The sequence below is a fragment of the Pelodiscus sinensis genome, chromosome 4 (assembly GCF_049634645.1).
Source record: "Pelodiscus sinensis isolate JC-2024 chromosome 4, ASM4963464v1, whole genome shotgun sequence".
Lineage (NCBI taxonomy): Eukaryota > Metazoa > Chordata > Testudines > Trionychidae > Pelodiscus > Pelodiscus sinensis.
The window spans coordinates 13379214-13403619 of record NC_134714.1 but is presented as its reverse complement, the minus strand read 5'-3'; the positions used below and the strand labels follow the sequence as shown (position 1 = coordinate 13403619).

The 24406-nt window shown below is 42.1% G+C and overlaps 1 protein-coding gene across 1 annotated transcript in view; it reads right to left on the bottom strand.

The window, feature by feature from the left end:
* Positions 1 to 24406, bottom strand: part of MNAT1 (MNAT1 component of CDK activating kinase) — a 204420-nt gene that overhangs the window by 39306 nt on the left and 140708 nt on the right. Inside the window, exon 7 of the mRNA XM_006110770.3 lies at positions 22621 to 22742. Coding sequence (XP_006110832.2) covers positions 22621 to 22742 — 122 coding nt within the window. The remainder of the gene's footprint in view (positions 1 to 22620; positions 22743 to 24406) is intronic.

Sequence of the window (24406 nt, the reverse complement as noted above, 5' to 3'; positions counted from 1 at the left end):
CGCCCCAAACTCTTTCTCTGACCCCTGGTGGCCACAGGGATGGTTAGGGTAGGAAAAAGGCCCCTGGTGGCCAGCAGGAAGTGCTGAGAGGGGGTGGGGGTAAGAAAAGGCCTGTGCACCCACCCACTCCTCGCCTCATGAATTGAAGGACCTGGGCAATGCTGGGTAAGTCATCTAGTACAGGCAGTCCCCGGGTTACATTGATCCGACTTACATCGGATCCCTACTTACAAACGGGGTGAGGCAACCCCGCACTAGCTGTGCCCCCCCCCCCCCAGCAGACTGCTGAGACGCGCCGCGGTCCTGCCACCCGCGTCCTCCGCAGCGAGAAAAGCCGCTCCGCGTCTCCCTGGTCTGCTGGGACCCCCCCCCCCCCCCAGAAGACCAGGGAGACGCGGAGCGGCTTTTCTCAGCAGACACCTCAGCTTGAAAATAAAGGACTGAGGGAAGTGAGGTGTGGGAGAATAAAACTGAGCTCTGGAGAAATGTTTGGCTAGAGTTTCCCCTACAATATGTACCAGTTCCGACTTACATACAAATTCAACTTAAGAACAAACCTACAGTCCCTATCTTGTACGTAACCCGGGGACTTCCTGTATTTGTAAACATCTATTCCTTTAGCTCCACCAGCTTGCGTTCCCTGACTACTGTCTGACAAATCTGTTAATGGAAATTAACAGTTACAAAAATCACAGGAGTTGATTAATAATATGACTTCCTACAAACACTTCTACAAGACTATTGTTCAGGTTTCAAGAAGAAGAACAATAAAATGATAAAGGAAAGGACAATCTATAGACTTGAGACTCAATCTACTAACCCTGAAGGATTTGATGCTCTGTTTATAGATCCTTAAAAGCATCCATTGAACAAGATTTGCAATATTGAGTCTGGGTAAAATTTTCAAAAGCTCCTAAGTAATTTAGGAACCTAAGTTTCACTGAAAGTTAAAGGACATGTTTTAACAGCCCAAAATATGTTTTTAAGGGGGGGTTGAAACTGTGGGGTTTAAATAATCAAAATGCAGAGGGCTCAACACCTCAGACCATGCCCATAAATATCATCAGAACTATAAACTATTAGGCAAGACAAACCCACAGCCTCTTTTTACGGTTAGGGTTGAAACAATTAATATGCCCTTTGAAACCCCTCCTCCCTCAACTTTTTCTTCTCCCCAAGATTTGGAGACTACACTGGAGAGTCTACTCCAATTGTAGTTTTTTGAAGACAGTAATTTTTCATCTCAGAAGATGAAAAAGCATTTACAATTCTCTCTCTTGTCGACAGATGCCCCTGGAAACCCAGGAGGTTCAGATCCTGTCTCTGGGCACAGGTTAGTCTCATCCTAGTCCTGGTCATTGTACATCAGTAGCTACTAGTCCAGTGTTTCATAAACTTTTTAAGACAGAGGAACACCAAGGATTTTTTGTTGAGGAAAAAAAAAAAGTCGGGGGGGAAAAGGGTCAGGAGGAAAGTTATTGAGGGGGAAAGAGTTGGGGGAAAGTTATTGAGGGGGGGAAAGTCACCTGCCCCTTTAAGGTTGGTCATTTTTAATTCTGTTGTTCTCCGCGGCACACCTCCGAATTCCTTGTGGCACACGGGTGTGCCACGGAACACAGTTTAAGAAACACTGTGCTAGTCCATTTGCTGTAAGAGCTATTGATCCCCTGACACTTATACACTGGATGAACAGTAAGTGGTAGGTCCTTGTCCCTGTATGAGCCTTTCTGAAATTCCACAACTGTGCATCATGGCAAACACCCTGCTCCACCTGAACTAGTCTCGACTTAATCATTCTAATCATTGCTGCAAGAATAAGCCCCTCACAGATGCAATGAGGACTTAGCTGGCATTCCTCTACCAATAAACCTTGCAACCAGTTCTCAATCCAACATAGTACATGCCTGCAGCTGAGAGGCGTATGCCTTATGGGTATGTCTACACTGCACCCTAGTTCGAACGAGGGATGCAAATGTAGGCAGTTGAAATGGTCAATGAAGCGGGGATTTAAATATCCCGCGCTTCATTAGCATGATCTCGCCGGCATGTTATTCTGATCAACAGCTGTTTCGAAAGTGAAAGTGTGCGCTGGGACACGTTAGTTCGAACCAAACCCCTTGGTTTGAACTAACGTTACTCCTCTTTTTTTTAGGAGTAACATTAGTTCGAACCAAGGGGTTTGGTTCGAACTAACACATCCCAGAGCACACTTTCACTTTCGAAACAGCTGTTGATCAGAGTAACGCGCCGGCAGGATCACGCTAACGAAGTGCGGGATATTTAAATCCCCGCTTCATTGACTATTTTGAATGCCTACATTTGCATCCCTTGTTCGAACTAGGGTGCGAGTGTGAACATACCTACCCAGGGATGCATGAGTTCAGGGCAGTCATAGGCAATGTCCTTATGCTTGCGGATCCCAGCAGAACACATGAAAGTCCTCAGATGGGCTGGTGGCTATTCATGGCTGACTCACCACCACTGGTCAGCAATCACTCTTCCAAATGGTTTCCGTGCCCTCTCTCCTTTCTGCGCCCACGCTCCATTTGAAAATCTTCTTTTATACTGTCCCCTAGGCCTTGGACAATCTTCTTTGCAAATGTGGATGTTCTCTCCCTTCTCTTCAAACTCACTTGTGCAAGGATCCTTTCTTAGAGTAAAACGCTCAAAAGCACTTTGGTGATTCTGCAGCCTAAATTCCATTTTTCAAGAGTGTCAGACACTTAGTGCCTTAAGTCTCATTAAAAACAAGGAGGATTTGAATTCCTCAGTCACTGGAAACATTTATGCTTTGTCTCCTTGCTCACCTGATGTGTTTTTTCTGGGTCAAGTCATGTTTGTGTTCAATGGTAACATCTCAAAGGCCAGAACGCCATAATTTGTACAGAACTTGGTGCCTGTTTAGCCTACATCCATATTTCATTATGAATCAGCGGCAGTGGCAATGACTTATTACCCTACACAGCGATATTTATTGATACAACAATCCTTCTGGGAATAATATTTGTTCTATTTTTCTCAAAAAATGTGTGGAGGGGCTAGGCTCCTTTTAACACAACTCCATGAAAAGCCAAATCCTCCCTCTACTGCCCAGCCCAAGCATTTGGGGTTCACATGGGCAGAGGGGACAAAGAGCAGCAAGGGGCAAATAGGAATATGACTGCACAGAACCTCATTCTACTTGTCCCACTGGATGTGTCTGCTGAGTAGTGTTCTGTGCAGCGCATGGCATAAATGCCTGTTACAGCTCCTCTCCCCTTCCCCATGCCCTGTGCTCTCCTTAAGCAAAACCAGAAGCTGAGAATGGGCAACAGGCGATTGATCACTCAGTGACTGTCTGTCCTGTTCATCCCCTCTGAAGCACCGGACATTGGCCACTGTCGGAAAACAGGATACTGGGCAAAATGAATCATAGGTTTGACCCAGAATGGCCATTCTCAAGTTCTCAATGGGGTGTTAAATATCAGGTATTTAAATAGCTGTGTAACTATTAATTCTTATTGGTTACATGACTATTCGATAGTCACCAAGGGCAGGGCCAGGAGCCACTGCACTCTGGCTCCACTCCGAGGGACCCCCTGCCACTCTGCGCTGCTGCCTCTGTATCAGAGGCAGCAGTGCGGGGTGCCAGGCAGGAGCAGGCTCACTAGGGGAGCAAATTTGAAAACCAGCTCTCCATGTACACCGGATGCCTGCCACCCCACACTTCTGCTTCTGATACAGAGGCAGTAGTGTGGGCAGCAGTCCCTGGGTGCGGGTGGTCCAAGCTCTGCATCATACGGGCCCAGGATCACCAGACAGAGGATGATTTGTGGGATGTGTAGCAGCCTTTGACCATGGGGAAATTCATCTGTCCTCTGTCCCCTGCCCCGCTGACAGAGGCGGCAATGTGGGGTGTGGAGGGGCAGGCGTCAACGCAGAGCCAGTGTTGGGGGGAACTGGCTTTTAAGACAGCTCCCCCCAGCACCAGCTCCTGCTTCCCCCCATTTGTTGCAAGGAGAGGGGGGAGAATGCATGTAATTGACAAAATTAACCGATAAGCCCAGGTTTATCAGTTAATCGTATAGTTGACTACCCGTTGACTTCCTTAATCCTTAACACAGAAGTATCAGGGCAACTGCCACATGATTTGCCATGGCCCCCCTCCCACAGGTCATTACTACTTTTCTGGGAACATCTTGCCAAATTTGGCAGTGTAAAAATGAAATCCATAGAAGCAACATATTAACTAAAGGTGCAATGAATGTGTGTGGGCGAGGGGGGCAATGTGTTTATTTAGAACTCGCTTTTCTATATTTGAAAAAAAAAATGCTAAATTTAGACAGAGTTGTGGGGCATCCAGGCTGTTTGATGTGTTTTACAGCCTCTCCTTTATTTGTATTTCTTGCTTTACGTATTGTTTTTGCTTTCCTAAGGCAGCTGGCTGCTGAAACACTAAAAACAAGTTGCAAACACTGAGTGTTGTTGCCATTTCAAACACAAGGCTCAGCTGTAACAGCTGTGGAACAAAGTTATGCTGTTTCAGCTGCTGGATCCCGCAGAAAGGGCAAAAAAAAATGCTGAATAAAAACAAAATATAAAAATACGAATCAACAAGATTGTGGGTTTTGTAATTGATCACCATCCATCAGTCAGGCCCAAACACAGTAAGCACTATCCTACAGACTACAGTACAAGCCTCTGTTGGAACATGCATCCTTGCATCTTAGATACATACACGGTCCCCATTATAGTGTTCACGGTATATGAATGCCTCACCACCTTGTCGGTACATTTACACCGTCAAAAGGAAGGGAGTACTGTTATCCCCGTTTAACAGATGGCGAACGGATGCAAAGCCAAGCTAGGGCCATGTCTAACACTAGACGTGCTTTCCCAGTATACCACACCAGCAAAGCACTTCTAGTGTGGACACAGCTTATACCAGCAAAGCTGCACTTCTACCAGTACCGCATATTCTACACGCTCCTAACTGAAACAAGCTATATTGGTAAAACTGAAGTTTTGCCAGCAAAACTGCATGTGCACATTCTGCCAGCACAGCTCTGTTGGTCAGGGGTTCATACCTATTTATACTCTGACCAGTGTAACTACGCCAGCAGTTATAGCCTCAGTGACTGATCCAAGAAGTTGGATGGAGCAGGGAATTGAAAGTCCCGGGCCTACCACTATAAGCCTTGGGCCATCCTCCTTTCTGGGACTGTTGCACTCCTTGGCTATGTCTAGTCTACACGACAAAGATTTTGTGCAAAAACCAGCGGAGCGTCCACACCTCAAGTGCATTTTTGCACCAAAAAAAAAATCCTCAGTAAATCGACAGGACAGAGGGCTTTTGCTGGTAGAGTTATTCTTCTCCCCACAAGGAATAACTCCTTTTTGCGCTACAGCTCTTGCGCAAAAAGGAAGGTGTAGACACTCTGCAGGGGTTTCTTGTGCAAAAAGAGCCTATCCACAAAACCACAGGTGCTCTGATGGCCATTCTGTTAAGCTGTCCTGTGCAAGAGCGTCCATGCAGCGTGGACATCGCTTTTGCGATGTGCTTTTGAGGTGTGAATGTGCTTTAGATAGAAGAAAACTATACTCGTGAATTCCTTTAGTGTCACCCTTCTTGACACCAAATAGTATTTTATTCCCCACACAGTCCTAGGCTACGTCAAGACAGCAGGCTTCTTTCAGAAGAAGCTTTTCCGGAAGAGATCTTACAAAAAGACTTCTTCCAAAAGAGAGAGTCCACACTGCCAAAGTGCATCGAAAAAGCGATCTACCTTTTCAAAAGACAGCGTCCATTCAGTGTGGACGCTATCTCGCATTTAAACTGTGATTACTATGGACAGAGTGGCTACCAGGGCACCTTTGCTTTTTCCTCTTTCCTCTTCTTCCAAAAGAACTCCCTCTTCCCCGTCCACATACGCCTTTTTCCGAAAGAACTCTTTTGGAAAAAGGCTTCTTCCTTGTAGAAAGAGGATTACCAATGCCAGAAAAAAACCCTCTGTGCTTTCGCTTTTTTTTTTTTTTTTTTTCCCCAAAAGAACACAATTGCAGTCTGGATGTAACTGACTTTTTTTTTAAATGGCAGTTTTTCTGAAAAAAACAAACCCTCTGTAGTGTAGACATACCCCCAGTGAAAAGCATGGAAGTACTTAAGGAGTAAGTTCTACTCCAGGAGAACAAGAGTGGCATAATCTGGCCTGTGACAAACTGGCTCACCAGTCTGTTTGCTGCCTTATGGTAGGATGTGGCATTTTTAGGGGGTTTCCTCGCCCTAGCCTTGCTGACCTAGTGTTCAGATCTGCTGTTGGTCCCCTCTCTCTTGTGACTCAGCCCTCTGCCCAGCTCACTGGCACCTTTCAGCAGGTCAGAGTCCAGTCTGATAATTATGTGGCAATCTTGTTTCAGGGCTCCAACACCACACCCAGACCCACTAGGCCATATAACCCTTATGTGGAGCCTTCTCTAGGCCTTATAGGAAAACCTAATCTCTCCCTCCCGCTAGGGACTCTGTTGCACATGGCTCTGGTTTGCATGTTCTAACCTCCTTTTCTGCCCCTAGGCTTTTTCCTATGGCAGCCTGGAACAGTTACAAAGGAAAGACGGCACAAAAATACAGTCCAGTGTGTCCTGGCCTTCCTGTTTTCGAGAGATCCCTGGCATGCTGTAATCCAGCTCAGCATCCTCAGGCCCAGGCCTATGATGCAGTGTTCACAGGAAACCTCTGCAATTGTTCTTCCTGGGATCTAGTGGGGAGAGGTCTGCCCATCTCCCAGAGTGGGGCTTCTCCACCAAGAAGGTCACACTTCGCAGATGCAGACAGAGTCATAACTAGCTAATTTGGCGCCTGAAACAAGACCGTCTTTGGTGCGGGCGGGGGTGCTGACATGGCATGAGGCACGAGCGAAGAAGTAGCTGTCTTTTCTGCACCCCCTCAGCTACGCGGCCGAAGCAAGTGCCTCACTCGCCTCGCCCTTGCGGCAGCCCTGGGTGCAGATATGAAATAAGACTACCTGAGCTGAAAGCCTCTCTTTACCTCTTCTTGCCTGGCGTGGGGTTGGTACAACTTGTGACGTGGCCTTATATATTAGTACTCAAATCTCTAAAAGAATTTGCTACCACAGCTGACAAAATGATTTTCTAAGGAGATAAGTCTCCTACCATAGAGCAAAACTCTATTCTTTTCTTTTTGGGGCCAGATTCTGATCTTAAATACACAGCAGAGATCCTGTAAAACCAGCTTCTGTGAATGCATACATAAAGGCTGCTGATCTTACCAGATAGCTCAAGATGATTTTGCAACACTGGTTTATGTTGTGAAACAAACAAGTCAACCAGCGGGCAACAGCAGCTGATAAAGCCCAGTCTCTAACAACTTGGCTGAAGTACTATTCCAGTAGCCGAAGAGCTTGCAGTCTCAACTGGTCAACACGCTCATTGAGAAGCCCTGTGACATCCGTAGCTGCAGCAATAATATTTCTTTTGTCCACCTAACAGGTGAATGGTCTTTATTTAGTTGGGTGCACCTCATCAACTCCGTACTGGGAGTGCTGTAAGTATATGCAGAGTGAGTGAATAGCAACAAACAAAATGCAGTCTTTGATCCTAAGAACTTAGTCTGAAGATGTGGTTTTTGAAAGCACAAGGTGTACTATTAATCTCACCATGCCCCGTTTCCCCCACATTTTCCAGTAATTTAGAGAAAGGGGAGCTACCGAATAAGCTCAAAAAAGCAGCATACTAGAGCCACAGACTACACTCCAGTCTTGGACAAGGTGAGAGCTTTGCTGTTTAGGAAAAATATCTCCATCAGGACTGCAACTGACTGGTCCTCTAGAAAATGCTTTCCCTGTGGGAACTCCAAAACTGATGGTAATGAAATAAATGTTACTGAAAAATAAATGTGTTGGATATTTTTTGGAAACATTTCACATGTAGAACAACAACACTACTTTCAGTATGGAAGTAACTCAAGCGTGCAGAAAATATATTACATCAACTCTAATAATAAATCTAATCCCATAATGTTTTCAGGATCACACTTTGTTCACGCACTCATTTGAATTCATAGCCAGTTATTTTTAAATAAATCTCTTTCACGGAAGAAATTGTCAATAAATCAAAATTATTTTTAAACTAATGAATTTCCTCTTTTGCAAAGCAATTTGTTTAGATAATGGAAATGTTTCCAGTATAGCTTACACTTTCAAATTACAGACATCAGTAATTGCTAGGACTGAAAAAATACAAACCTAGCAATCTTTAAATTAAAGACAAAAAAAATAAGAAATTCTGCTTAAAAGATAAACAACTTATTTTTTCTTTAAGAAAAATATGTATGCACACCTGCTGTTCTATCAATTTGAGCAGGAAACTATTTTACCAATGCATCATAAGTAGAAGAAAAGTACTTATTAAAACATTAATCACAGTCCATTATATTCTGACTCACTGCCAAAAATTCCCATTACATCACTGAAAAATATCTATTAACCAAAACCTGATTCTGACAAGTTACAGAAGCATAGTGTTTAGGCTTTGGTAATGTAAAAGTCTGTTTTAAAAGAACAGTTACACAATTGATTTTGCAGTTGCAAGCAAGTATAATTAATTGTTTTTCTGACATTTATTACTGCAAGTGGGTTGATTTAACTGGTGTTTCTACTGTAAAATTATTCAAAAATTATTTCAAACTTCACCCACCTTTATTAAACACATTTATTGTGACGGTATTAAATACCCAGGGATGGCTAAACAATTTTAAAATGTGCTGGATATACTACTACTACTATGTAAAACTGGACTGTCTTGTGTAAATATGGGCCTTATTTAGAACTGTGCCTCACAGGAAATTATGCCAAATGAAAACCATCCCCCCCCCTTTTCCACTCCCACTGCACAGGATTTATGTTTTTACATTTAAAACCATTTAGGTAAAGAAACAAAAACATGGTAGCATTACCTTCAGGCCTGAGCAATAGCTAACCTGTGAAGTCGGAGTATGTTCAAGTCATTATTTCATTATTAGAAACACGGTCTCTGCCTGTGGTTTTTTTATTCTGAAGCCAGGAAAACCAACGTCTCAATATTTTTTTGCAAGCCTTAATCCTCACTACTCATTTATGTAAAGTACCTTTAAAAATATTATTGCCTTAATTTTAGGCTTCTATTTTTAAAATTTGGTTCCCAAGTTTATATGCAAGGCTCTGAGTTTGTCATGGAGGTTGCAGAAGTCACAGATTCCATGGCTTTCCATGCCCTCCATGACTTCTGCAGTGGCCAGTGTAGATGATCCCAGGGCTGCCCAACCAGTTGCCCCCAGGGACAACTGCCCCTAGAGATAGACACTCAGGCCCCAGCTGGAGCTACCCTGGGGATGGCTGCACTGGCTGCTGCTTGAACAGCCCACGGCAGCTGGCCCTGGGGACTGCCTGAGCAACTGGTGAGAAGCCCCTGGTAGCCAAAGCAGCACATTCAGAGCAGCTCGAGCAGCTGCTGCTCAGTGGTCCCCAGCAGCTGGCCCCAGAGGGGTCACACAGAACAGCAGCACCTCAGGCCCCCCACTTGATATTTAGGAGCTCATAACTTTGGAAAAGCAAGTCACTTATTTAGGCCTTATCCTGCATGGGTTTGGGTGCGCTTCACTATAGTTCCACTGGAAGTCAAAGTCACAGTGCACACTCACATGAAGTGGAGTAGACTCCTAAGGCTTGAAGGGCTGGGTGCATAGCTACCTATATATAAATAAGGCTATGATTTAGTCATGAGTATTTATAGTAAAGGTCACGGACAGGCCACAAGCCATGAATGTTTGTTTCTTGCCACTTGAAGTCAAAATCACAGTGCATAAAGTGAAGCACAGACATGAGTCCCTGCAGGATCAGGGCCTAAATAAGAGACCTGCTTTTCCAAAGTTATGAGCACCTAAAAGCTCCTATAATGGTCTGCATGTTTAGAACTACAAGCCCTAGAAACCAATCCCTATGAGCTACCGTTACTTTGGACAAACATTTATTAAAATTAAACATGTGGATTTTGACTCAGGATCAGTATTTTTAATTAAACTTTTATGATTAATAAAAGGTATCTAGAAAACATAATGTCAACAAAACAGCTCCTTCCTTGAAGTCTGTTTTTCTTCCATTTAGCGATATCTGGAAACCCAAAACTTAAAGCAACTACATGCAAGCTAATAATGTCCATGTTCCTTGGACAAATTCAAGTTTCTGAAAGATCTTCAATTTTTCCTCCCTTTTCAAAAAACAAAACAATTCATGATAACATGAGTTTTCTTCATGAAAACTCTTCCTTCATGAAAACAGCTCAGCATACTCATCTGGCCACTTCCAGACCCTCCCTTTCCAAAGGTCCTTCCTCCGCAATCTAATTTTAGTTTTAAATAAGAGTGTATTACAAGCACGAACCTCAAAAAATCTCTCCATTGACTCCATAAAAAGGAACATATTTATTGTGATTCATACAGCACCTTGAGCTTTACTGACATGTGAACAACATAGTCCCTGACCTGCTTAGCTTGCAATCTAGGGCCTTAGTCCTGCAAACTTGCATCAACATGAATACACCTCTTACATGTATGTGTTCACAGAGTAGGTGCCTATATTATTACAGTAATCTTTCCCTTTTCATCCTTTAAGTGAAGGCTGAATGATGAGACTATATCTGTCCTGAGAACTCAAGTAAATTGCATCCTTTCTTTGGTATGAATTACTCAGTTCTTCTAAGGTGCCATGCCTTCTTGGCTTGGAAGATCCTGCATTTGGATTCTACAGACGATGCTCCCAGATTTGAAACATTCCTGACTCAGATGATTGCAGGAAGGAATATTATTTACCAACAATAAAGGTATTAGTAACAATGATCAAATGTGATCCAAGCAATTACAAGTAACAGCCTGTGAAGCCCAATTATGTATCCCAGTCAGATTCTTTTTAAGAAAAGACTATTTCAGGAAGCATACTGCCCAAAGGTGGGCCAGAAAAACCACTTCAATATCTTGGTCCATTTGGTACCATGGAAAAAATTCCCATGTGGAAGGCTATTAGGTGGTCTCTGCCAATACAGCATCTATTTCTGAAATCTAGACCAAGCAGTTGCACTGTTTCTGCAATTTTCACGAACTCATTACTTCTCCATAAAGGTGCCTTCATTTCACTGGCTGCTCCAATTCTGATTTAATCACTTTCTCCACTGTTGCATTAATAATAGGCAAGATGTTTTGTTATGTTTTTATTCAAAAGAAAATATTCTGCTATTGGGGCTGTTGGAGTCTTGTTTAGAGACTTTGCCTGATCCAGAGTTGTGGATCCTCATCAGATCTTTGTTTCATAGAGAGAAGGATGTGGGCAAGTCTTTCCTGTCCATTCACTTCCAGTGTGTCTAAATTTGGATCTAATATTCCCCCTTCTTTCAGGAGTGAAATCTCAGTCTGAGGAGGCCAGACCTCTTCTGTTCCTTGGACATCTTTATTGTAGTCTTGCAACTTCCTACATTTCTTGAATGATCTGGAGGAGGAGGAGCAGGGTCATTCAGAACAAGAAGCTCTTTCCCTACCGCTTTGTAATGAACTCTTTAGCACTGGATATGGCTGAAATGGCCAAGCCAACTCCTGTGGAAGCTCTGGTGGTATCTCAGCTGGATGGGAGGACAGATTTCTTGAACAGTCCAGAAGGCACCACATGCTGCTGTGAATATCCATCTAAGTACCTCTTGTAATCTTTGGGAGAAGGAGAGGAGCTCCAAGGTGCTGAGCAGGAGCAAGAGGAGAAAGTTCTCCTGTGGTACTTGGTATGCTGGTGGGCTGTTCCTTCCCACAAGTATGAAGGACTTATCCCATGTCCTATGGACGTGATGCCACTGTAACATTGGTACTACTGGGTTCGAATAGCACATGAGTGACTGGGTGCCGGAAACAACAAAAGCTGAAGAAGGAGCCTCTGAAGACATCTGGGCTCTTCAGTTCCTGGAGCAGAAGGGGCTGGGGCAGAGAAGGCCGTTATTTCCATATGGATTACAATCAGGAATTTTCCCTGGCCACTCTTGGGTCCAGCTGTGAAATGCATAATGCAGAGGCATGCTACATTGTGGGGCAGCAGAAGAGAGAGAATTAAGAAAGGCAAGGCAAGGGGAAAAGTGAGGGAGTAGAAATTAAAAAGGTATTAAGCATCCTCCAAAATTTCATGAAAATATAGAAACTTTTGGAAACTTTAGAACTGCATACATAGGTCCCACGCAGACAAGTTCATCATCATCTGACCAGGAAGTCAAGGAATGAGGCTCTCCACCCAGTCTGGATTCTGAGTAGGCGCTATCCTCACTTATTTCAAAATGGAGGCTAGAGAGCAGTGTTCCCTCTAAGCTGGGGGCAGCACAGCTTCACAAGTGATTAATCAGCCCCGTCCAGTCAGTCAGCTCCTTGCATGGAGCCCTGAGCCTCCGACTAGGCAGGGCTGATTAATCCTCTGGGAAGCTCTGCTACCACGCAGTTTAGAGAGAACACTGGTGGAGAGAGAACTTTGGTTTTGCAGGGAGACAAAGAGATCTGTCTACTCCTAGTATAGATAGGGTTGCCAGATGGTTTCAACAAAAATACCGGACATGCGTGACATTACCTCACAATCTACATTACATTTTCTTTAGAAAGTACAAGACATTTATATTTTCTCCATTTGTTTCCCGAACAGAAAGCTCAATTACTGGACTGTCTGGTTCAAAACCAGACACCTGGCAACATTAAGTGCCTCGGACAACTCAGAATGTAACACCCTAAGCCTTCTGAATGCTAGTATGAGTGAGCCCCTTACAGAAAGGTTCTTTATCATACATGCAACACACAACCATCAAAGAGACATCTCCATCGGCTCATGCCCAGCACAACTGCTCTGCTGAAGGGGAAGCAGTCACACCTGTGAAGGCAAGAACAGGATCTATTCCATCGTGATTCCAATAATAAAGCCCAAAGTGTGGATTGTGGCTTTTTGAAATCAGCTTAATATTATCATTATTTATCATTTCAATTTTTTACTCAACACTCCTCTGCTTTCAAAGGTAGGTGCTGAATTTGTATTTATATATAAATACACACACACATTTAATAAACATCACGATGGAGTATTCTGCAAGTCCACACTACAAAAGACTGTTCTGGAATAAATGGTATAATTACATTTCCTACAATGACCTTGTAATCTCTTGAGTATTTACTCTAGACTAAACAGCCTTATTCAGCTGCCCTGTGTCTGATTGTCGATGAAAGAAGCTTGTTTGACAACTGCTTCGAGCAGAAACATATTTTTTCCATGATTGCATAAAAAAGGTTAAAAAAAAATCACCAGACTAGTATTCCAAGCACAGAGGTTCATGTTAGATCGATGAGTTAATTCTGAAGCCAAACGCCAACAAAAACAATTACTATGGACATTCTGCTGTCATGACCAGCTTTTGAGGTTAATTTAGTGGTACATATACAACTGCAGCCAACTTTAAATACAAGAAGCTACATGATGTACGCAAGCGTCCCTTCTTGTTTCTTTATATATTTTCCATATTCTTTGATTTTATAACTCTCCTGAGACCTTTTATAGTTACAGAACCCACACTATACCCACAGGTGGGCAGGCAGGAAGTAAAGATCTGTTTCATAAGCAGTCCACTATTAATATATTCAATTTCTAATGAGCTTGACAGAAGAGCTCCATGCAAAACACCATGTACTATAGGGTGTCATTTGAAATGTGCATAAGATATTTTTTGCCAAAAAGTAGATTTCTTAAACAGTAAGACTCAGGCTCACTACATGATGAGTTCCTTTCCTTGATTTTCATTCAGTTCGAAAAGCCAGTGCTTACCCGCCTCCCCTGTGTAAATCCTTCAGCATTATATAAACCTTATAACAAACCCTGCAGATTTCAAGTAGTATGTTAAAGCAATATAAATCAGGCCCTAAATCAGCTCAAAATTAACCATGTTTATGAATTGTTATACCTTTCCCATGAAGGAAATGCACTAGTTACTCTATTGCATATCCAATTCATAAAATATATAGTATGTGGGTGAACTTTTTCCTTCACAAGTCTTTATTCCAAGCTGCTAATTGCAAAATGTGTACAAGTAGTATAATAAAAAAGTATGGATACACTGCACAGAAAAGTGTCCAGATACAGTTACATCCCTCAAAGCATCAATACTCCACCTCCTACCCGCCAGCTCTCGTGTATCAACAGCCAGATTCAAAGCTTAATGAAGTCAATCTGTATCTTTGCATTGACTTCAGAGGGATGTGGGTGAGACCCTAGAACAGGAAACTTGTTGGAAATCAGAATGTGCGTCCTGCTAGCCAACAGAATTCCTATAAGAATAAAAGCATAGCAATTGCAAAGTATATGTTGGAAATCAGACCTTCCTTTTGGCTCTTTCAACTCTCTGGCAGCTGAGCTCGCTAAAAAACTATATTCTATTCAGAGGAAGCAGAATGAACTTAGTGTTCAGAATCAATGGGCCAAAACAGCTCAACTTGAAAAGAGCCACACATTCAAGGTTTTCTCCCTTCGTAAGGCTCAAAAAATATCTGTAGTTCCCCCATTAGAAAAGACAGCAGATGTGAAAAATCACCTGCCACAATTTTTGGAACTCAGAGAACGGTTACCCCTTCCAATCAATTCTCAGTTATTTTATTGGAAATTAATGCAGAAACTCAGGTTAAGCAGTTATCAGCAACTGACCTAACTGACAACCAGATTAATGAAGATTTAAAAATAGCTCAAAAACTATAATTACTATCACCTCTTTAAAAATCACCATGATTTACAGCTAAGAAATTATATTAGTCATTTCAAAACAAAACTATTAGAACACTTCATATGTTTCAAATTATGCCACAATACTGCACAAAGAAACATACCCAAGTTCTCTATTTGAAATGGTTAAAAATTAAAAGCTACTGAAGTTATAACAGCTGATGTCTAGCCTTGTCATAATTTGAAATTTAAAATGACTGAACAGTTCTGAACTAGAAAAAAAAACTGAATCAACCCAGTACAGGCAGTCCCCAGTACAGGCAGGGTTATGTACAAGATAGGGACTGTAGGTTTGTTCTTAAGTTGAATTTATACGTAAGTCGGAACTGGTACTTCTTGTAGGGGAAACTCTAGCCAAACATTTCTCCAGAGCTCAGTTTTATTCTCCCACACCTCACTTCCCTCAGTCCTTTATTCTCAAGCTGAGGTGTCTGCTGAGAAAAGCTGCTCCGCGTCTCCCTGGTCTGCTGGGGGGGAGGAGGGGCGCTAGCTTTGCATCTCCCTGGTCTGCTGGGGGGAAGCAGCTAGTGCGGGGTTGCCTCACCCCGTTTGTAAGTAGGGATCTGATGCAAGTCGGATCCATGTAGCCCGGGGACTGCCTGTAGCTGCATTTTACAAAAAGGCCCAAATCTACTTGCTTACTAGTGTAAGAAATCCCACTGAAGACCCATCTTGCTTCAATACTTATTGTTTGCTCTTGCAATATTATTTTGTTTACATTTATCTTTTAAGTGGCTAATGAGATAAAAAGGTCACAATGGCTGTTCACCTATAAAATGCATCTCTGAATGTATATTTTAAGAAAAGAATGGCCTGACTTGACCACCACTCTAAATAATGAGGTTATATCTGAAAGCAAATAGAAAGACAAAGAGAAATTATATTTTTCTCAAAACAAATTAAAATCCTTGAATAAACTATCACCTTAATTTTCCATGATTCACATATATTTACCCAGGATGCCTCTTAAGGCTTTTTTTAAAAAGAGAGATAATTTCTATTGCATAGACAATGTTATGTAATATTAATATTTGCTCACTATGTTTTTAAACTCACAAGGCCTGAATCTCATTTACACAATGGTCCCAGTACAGTACTCTGACAATGTAAAGAGGCCTTAAAGTAGATGCAAATGTAACATACAACAGCATTGTAATTTCAGGCTTTTTTATTCTGTCAAAGGTGGCATGAAGTGTAAATGAGAATCGGGCACACCACTGATAACTGTTTTTAAATTACAAGTTTAGAAATTTTGAGAAAAATCTGATCACATAAGCAGATTTTCAAGTTACAAAAACATACACCGGCAGCATGTATGTAGCACTTCCACTGCTGTATTTAGTGTGAGAACATAGTGCAGCAAATCCTGCCAGCCTTAGGTGCATCAAATTGTCCCAATGTGCTTAAAAGACCATCAGAGGGACAAAAAAAAAAAAAAAAAAAAAAAAAAGACGTGATTTTGATCCTGAGGGTTTTTTTTATTCATAGCTACATAACAGCAAAGATATAGCATTCTCAGCTCTGGTCTACACTAGGGAGTTATTTCAAAATAACATGTGGAGCGTTCACACTACCAAGCCCATTATTTCAAAATAATGGGCTGTCTGTTTTAAAATAACTCCTGCTTTCCACTAGGAATAATGCTAATTTCAAAACAGTTATTTTGAAATAGTGGTAGTGTAGAAGCTCCAGTGCCACTATTTCGAAATAACTACTTCCCGGAGTAATCCAAACTAATTACTCCCTAGTGCTTCCTGGGGCTCTAAGTCAAGCTAGTGCATCCACATTAATGGAGCCTGCCTTGGACTAATTTTGCGGCTTTCCCATAATTTGGACATGTTATTTTGAAATTATTATTTCAGGAGTTATTATTTTGAAATAAGTTATTTCAGAATCATTTCCTAGTATAGACATGCCGTCAGTCAGTGACGTTGCTGACATGAGTAAGGGAAGTGATTAAGATAGATCCCAGTTCCCATTTTGCTCCTTCAATCTCTGACATATTCACAAGTTATTCTGCAAAGTTTCTCTTGATTTATGAGTAGCATATTCCAGGGATCAGGACCCACAGACGTCAATTCAAAATACAAATCACAATTACAACCAGCATCTTACTCCTATCTCAAAACCAAAAAACAACCAACCAGGATCAAAAACTGTACTCTAACACCTCCACCCTGAAAGCCTATGTAAATCAGTGGGCCCAGCAGTATTTCACAAAGATCAGCACATCTGGGCTATTTGGGACCAAAGACAGGCAAAAGTTCCCAAATCCCAAAGGTGACTCTCACAGAACACCATGCTAGCAGTTCTCTCTCCTTTAAATTAAGTGATGCTAGCTTGAATCTCCCTGTTGACCACAGCCATGATAGTACTGCATAGGTCTCAAGCAGGGAGGTCTCATACTATTTAAGTCTCTCCTGGTCAAAACCAACACTTTAAACTCTACCCAGAAAGCAACGGGTCATCTGTGCATATTGCTGAACACAGGGGTGATTTCAGATCTAAGTGCATTATAGCCATTGCTGCAGATATGAGAAAGCATGGATCACAGCAGCAAGGGCTGCATTCAAAAAAAGTGATCTCAATCCCCTGGCCAAATGCAGATGAAAGAGTGTCTTTCTGGATACTGCTGCTACATGGTCACTCAACAGCAATTGGAGCTCTGACAATACCTGCAGGTTGCAGACTCCAATAACAAAGTGTGTACACAAACTTATTTCCCAGTTGCTTTTCATAACCTACCATTTTCACCTGCTGTTTCCCAACAGAGCTTTAGCAAGCTAGCATTTGTTCACAGCTCAGTCCCAAAAAGACCCGGGTAAGGCACTTGGCAACACTGAGTTTGAAAAAACAGAAATATAGAGTTGGGCTCTATCAGTATAATGAAGGCATGCAGCTCAAGACTCTGTACCTAACTCTGCCAAAGGCCACCTATACACACTGAATAGTAGGGGAGAACAGACAGAAGTTTGGGGAATGCTGTATGAATGGACGCAAAAAAGATGAGTTGCTGCTGGCCATTCCCCTCAAGGAATGGTCCAAAGGAAAGCACTGAGTCACCCAAGAGTCATACCACTAGTACCACCGCATGAAGCTAATAGTTCTAGGAATATCAGTATGGATATTTGATAGTTATCCAATGGATGGATGAGCTCATCTGTGAATGACATCAAAAGATTCTCTAGACTATGCGCCGATCTATCCAACTAACATGCTTATTTGGGTCACATCACCAGTGTGCATAAGTGCCTCACAATCTTTAATGTTATTATCTGTGCCCAGAACAACAAAGTTCAAGGTATTCAGATTTGGCTCACCACAAATTTGTTTACATTTTATCTAAGTGGAAAACTAAGAACTGGAACTATCATTATCCAAATTACCAACATCAAAGGATATTTTGTGAGCAAAAGTCCACTGTTACTCAACATGAGCAAGCGTTAAACTGCAGAACCACTAGTAGGATTTGCAGGTCCATATGCAAGGATGTGGGTGGGTGGACTACAAGGATATGAATGCACCCAAGTAAGTAGGGAAATCAGCCCCAGCCTTCCTCCGGTTGGTCAGAGCATGGAGGAAGAGAAACTTGGGAAGCCTTTCCCTGGCTGGAGCATGCTTTTGCATGCACTCGCTCTCCCCCTGCTCCCTCCCTCCCCCCGTTCATATGGGCCTGATTCTGTACTGTTTTGATGCTAGTTTTTGTACCTGTTTCTCATTTCAATTACAGACTAGCACCAAAAACTCATTTTTATTTTAAAAACACTGAAAGCCGGGATTATGAGAAAGGTAGCCTCACATTGCCAGAAATTGAGATTTCCCTACACTAACCCAACAGAAAAGAAGTCAGACGAGGTGGGTTTTTGGTCATGAAAGTTGGTGCCCAAATAAATCTGTTTGTTTTTAACATGCCACAGGGTTTCCTTGTTGTTGTTAAGGGAATCTCAGTTAGCAATGAGAAAACTTAAATCCCTTTGATAAAGTTTGATCCTTCGCATCTTGACTGAAGCAAATTACCTGTTTCTGTGGCAATTCTTATTATGCTAATTTGGGAATATTGTCTACATTTCAACAATTCAAAACACTGTTCCTAAGGAAAAGGAAAAATATACACATTGTCATTCATTAGTATTGAAAATCAATTTCTTAATTTTTTTTAAGGCTTTAAAAGGAGTTGATTGCAAAAACCACTTATCAATGTTACAAAACAGGGGGGAAAAAAGTTATAGCATTTGGTTATCTCTTCGAGAGCCTGAAAACAACTTTTTAAAAAACTATTTGAACACTGATTTCCCCATGCGACTTGCTGAAAATATTTTATAATTGTGCACATTGTAGAGCTTATCAGTCCCCACACAATTGAATTATCTGAAGCCTAGTGAGCACCTGGTATAGGACAATCTAAATATTCACCACCATTTTTTAGAAAAAAAGAAAAGGAACAAAAATCCTAAAATAAGCTCTTGAAAATTAATCCTTCTTTCTTGCTCTTTGTTATGAGCTTATGTGCTAATAACCCCCTTTGTTATCCACAGATTCCAGCATACTACAAAAGGAGCAGCTTTCCTTGCTCTGAAGATTGATGTGAGTGTTGTGGAAAATATGAGGTTAAGACGAGAATATTTGATGGATCCATCCCATTGTGTGCTTTGAAGGTAATAAACAATATCTTAAAATCAATAAAAGATGCGACCAGAAGTAAATTTAAAGGCTCCACACTAGATTGGCAGAGTATTTGCAAAAATCTAGGCTCCTGAGGTTTGGATACACTGAAGTCTGCATTTTTGGGGGAACTGTCCAGCAAGCAATAAATTGAAGTTTTCATGCACAATATCTTTATAGGAACATGAAATTTCACTGCAGTCTACAACTGACTATACTGTATAAAACTGAGAAATCTGACTGACCAAGTGAAGTGTCACTAATTTTCATACACCAATTAAATATATTCACTTCAGAGAGAGAGAGAGAGAGAGAGAGAGAGAGAGAGAGAGAGAGAGAGAGAGAGAGAGAGAGAAAATCTGTTCCTCCTTTTAGATGTAACCTTTGTAATAGGGTTCAAGTTAAAAATCTTTAGTAGGAGCATGTATTATGCTCAACTCATCTGCCTCGTTAAGCCAGCTGTTTGCAGCTGTCTCTAAGGTCAGCCATGGGGCCACATCACATTTGTTCAGCATGTATCAATGGATGAACAGGAGTTCATGCAAATACAGAAACCAATATATAAAGAAGTAAGGTATTGCATGGTCTAAGGTATTAAAAATACCCCGTGGAATAAGATTGAAAGAGTAACAGCAAGGCAGATGCAGGATGGATACATTATTTATTTTTAAATCACAGAAGGTCTCTGGACTCCGTTGGGGAACTCAAAGTTCCCCCACATGTGGCAGATAACATCTGCCAAATCACTCACTCAAACTCTTTCATCACCTGCATTTGGCAGCCAAGTGGGATTGCATTCTCAAGGCCATCCCATGCAGGAAGAGGCGAGATCCCCCCCACACACACTGCCAGGACTACTCCTACCTCTTTCTGAGCATCTCTGTTAAGTGACTCTTGCTGACTGCTTCTCTAGGCATTAAGCATGTCTTAGTATTTTATGGGAAAAATCTTGACAACATGAGCAGCTAGATCGAAGCCACGCAGTACTTAGAAGGTATTCTCTTTCCAAAAAGCTGAATTCTACTGAACAAGCATCACGTACACTTAGGTACTATGGAGATAGCTGTTACAGAAAGGTTCCTAGATCTCCGTGCACATGAGTTACCCAGGATACATGTTATACATGAAATGCCAATGCCTAGAGGGCATCCTCATGGAAGACTAATTTTTCCCATTTTCATTTCTAAGAGGGTCCATCCATGGTAGGGATATCCACGTATACACGACTACACAATTAACCAATAAACCTGGGCTTAGTGGTTAAACCCATCAACTACATGCATCCCCTCCCTTGCCGCCTTTGTATCAGAAGCAGCAAGGGGTGGGGAGGAGGCGGAAGCCGGTGCCTGTGGGGAGCCAGCACCAGATCTGCCTGCCCCCTCACCCCTGTGCAGAGAGAAAGGGGAGCAGGCAGGAGCCAATATGCATAGGGAGCTGGCTCTCTGCGCATGCCAGTTCCACAGATTCGCTTTCCCCCATTGCTGCCTCCTATAGAGGCAGCGGGGGTTAGGAGAAGGCAGAAGCAAGTGCTACCTGCCCCCTGCCCTGCTGCTATCAGAGGCAGCAGCACGCAGTGGGGGGCAGGGGAGGATGCTACGATGCAGCCTCCATCCATGGCAGGCCTGGGCTCGCTGCAGATAGAGGCTGCTCTGCAACCTCGGGGGTCCGAGCTCCCCAGACAGATCCTGCTGCCATCCTGTGCTGCTGCCTCTGTGTCAGAGACAGCAGTACGGAACAGCAGACGGCAGCTCCCACCTGCCACCCCAGGTTGCTGCCTCTGATAGGGAGTGGGGCTGGGAGTACACTGGCTGCCGGCCCCACCCCCATGGACTATCAAACAGTCATGTAACTGCTAAAATTTGATGTGGTTACACAACTATTCAATTACACGCTATCTAACATCCCTAATCCATGCCTGAGGGATCTTCAGAACTCCCCCTGCAGCAGAGGCCCCACAGCTGCATTTTGAACAGGTGGCAAATGCTGGTGGCTCCAGCTATGTCCACCAGGGTTAGGATAGCAGATGAATATTTGCTCTGATAAACTTGATATCAGATTACGGAAATGCTGGGCATCAGGAATACATGAGAACAAAACCAGGAAGCGATTCTAGACAAGCTTGCTGGTCTTTTAGCAACACTGAGTTTTAGATTGCTTATTCCATCAGGGATGACTGTATTTAAAAACCTTTTTTGAGACCTCTGTGCCCTCCCAGAATGAAGAATGTAATTTCTAATCTAAAAAATACAACAGCATGTCTTGGAGGTACTTGGGACTCTTTCCTTGAATTTCAGTACCCTTTGGATCAGACCTAAGATGCATACCAGAGGGTCCCACACAGCTGTATTCTCACTGGTATTTCGGGGCCTCAGGGTCTCTTGTGTGCACATTCTGAGTCTGGGGTTTTGTGAGGGTTTTTTTAGTTTTGTTTCTTCCCCCTGACGTCGTACATTTTCACTCTTCTGCAATGTGTCTTCTAGAAGGAGCAAGGGTGCATGACCTTGAAGGCATCCAGACCCAGCTCAGTGACATTCTCCATCTGGCTATTCGTGTACATGTTTAGCGGGTGTTCAGCTTCTAATCTTTTTAGCGGAGAGCAGGCATGCCACTGTTGTGCTATTCTGTCTCCATTACCGTGGAACACCAAGCTCTTAAGTTCCCCCCCCAACATGGCCACATACAGCAATGCAGCCAAACTGCTGGGCCAGCCTTGCATTATACTTTGACAAAGTTAAGCTCTATACTTCATTTCTCACAAATGTTGTTTAACTGCAAATGGCAGTCAGTGAGTAAATCTACCCATTTCCATGGCAAAAGGCCCAGCTTTGATATTTTTACTGGCTTGCTGCTGGGTAAATTAAGCCCCAATTTTTTATTTATTTACTCTTTAATATAGTGCAACTGAAAATGAACAGCTACTTCACAACGGCTGCCAATGACAACCTTAAAAACACTAATGCAATCCAGTTTAGCTCTCAATAGATCTATAAAGGACAAAAATTTTTAGCTTATCCACCCAAACAAAACGATGGCTGGCTAGGAAGTCTAATATTTCATTAACATATTAAAAAAACGATATGTTGCTGACCAAGCAAAGATGGTAACATTCCCAGATAAAACGCCATGAAACAGATTCAATTACTAATGTGGAACTTACCCCTGCCTTCCCAGAAGTTCAATATCTGGAACTTGTGGCCCATAGGTCTCAACGTGCAATGGTTGATACTCATACAGGGCTTCTTCCAGTTTTTGGATGGGCGCTAATGAAATTTGCTGACCCTGTTGAAAAGGAACAACAATGAATCTTTAAAAAAATGACATTAGTTTTTTGCTGGCTCCTCCTTTGAGGTTGGGAGGGTAATTTTACACTTATGAAGGTAGACTGATCACCACATTAACAACATATTATTCATTATATTAGCCATTTCCTGATAGTAAATTTAATTCCTTACTGGGACATATAGTATGGAACTAATATTTTGTTAGCTATAATTCTTTAGGGGGCTAAGAGGAAGAACTTTTGCAAAATCAGTCTTACAAACAGAGTACAGATGCTTCCAGACTCACTGGTGAAATTACATACACATTTCATTTGGAAGTAATATCAAAGAAAGGTTTCTGAGCAACTGTATTAGATTTTGTAATCAATGATTTCCTGAAAGCTCCTAATTAGAAAGGGAAGTTGTTTTAATTTCTCTCTGCAGAGCTTTCGAAGGTACCATATGTAATGGCTCTCACGATAGACTTTTTACAATGGAACACAACTGATACATTCAGCAAACTCCCATTTGTTCCATAGCTAAAAATGGAGAAACACACAAATAAAATTTTTTAATCCCAGATGGGACTTTTGCAAAGCCTTCAGACCACAGAGAGAGAAACAAACAGCTAGAATTCTTTTTAAAGCTCCTATCACTCCAAACTCTCAAAACAGGAGATTTGGGGGTGGAAAGGAAGGTCAAAGAGAAGAGAGAGTGCCTAGTTAACCAGATGTTGCTGTGTGGTATTCTGCACTGCTTTGTTGATCTTTCACAAAGTTTCAATTTTCTACTTTATTCTACAGCACTGACAAAATTACTAACAGCAGAACAGAGACCGCTCTGATAGCCCAAGACAATCTGGGTACCCAAAGGGATTCAGCTTCCCATCTGCAAAAGGCAGGAATTTAGGGAAACGGTAGCGTTGTATTTGTGTTCAAACCAGAAGTGTTGAATCGTTACATAGGGCTAGGCTGTGTATATCCCAGACTTCCACTGCCAAATGTTTTACTCCTTTCAATGGATTCAAAGGTGCTATTTATGTAAGTAATTACTCACAAAGGGCACAAAGAGCTCGCAGATTAGCCCATCATGTTAAAATTAAATGAGGAATCAATGGAGGATGACAAATGTGTGTAGTACAGGTAGAAAGACCTCCTTCAATTACAAGCTTAGAAGCTTTTGCTTAAACATACAGAAGGCCGATAAGAAAACTGAAGACTGCCAGATCACGAGAAATACTATCAGTGATACAGAAAACTACGCCAGAGTCAGGGGCCTTTCAGTTTGGTGCAGATCTCAATGGAGAAGAAGTTTTCTACTGCAAATGGATTAGGCATGTGATGAGCATGGATCATTTCAATTTCCTTTGCTCTGCACTGCACAGCAGCATAGGAGTACTGCTAAGGTGATACCTTATATGGTTCCGGCACTTTAAAGCAGAATTTACCACAACAAATAAAGTTCTGAAGGTAGATTCAATTCAACCTGGTTTTCATACTATTATTTCTATGCCAAAAACACCATTAAGGCAATGTTAAAACCAAGCAACCAGTCACTCAAAGAAATCAGGAAATGCAAGAATAAGGTTGAAAGCTCAACTTGGATTCTACCCCATACTATTTTAAGGCATACACATTGTCTCACTACCATTTAAAGTTGTCAATTAATACAATGCATTCAATG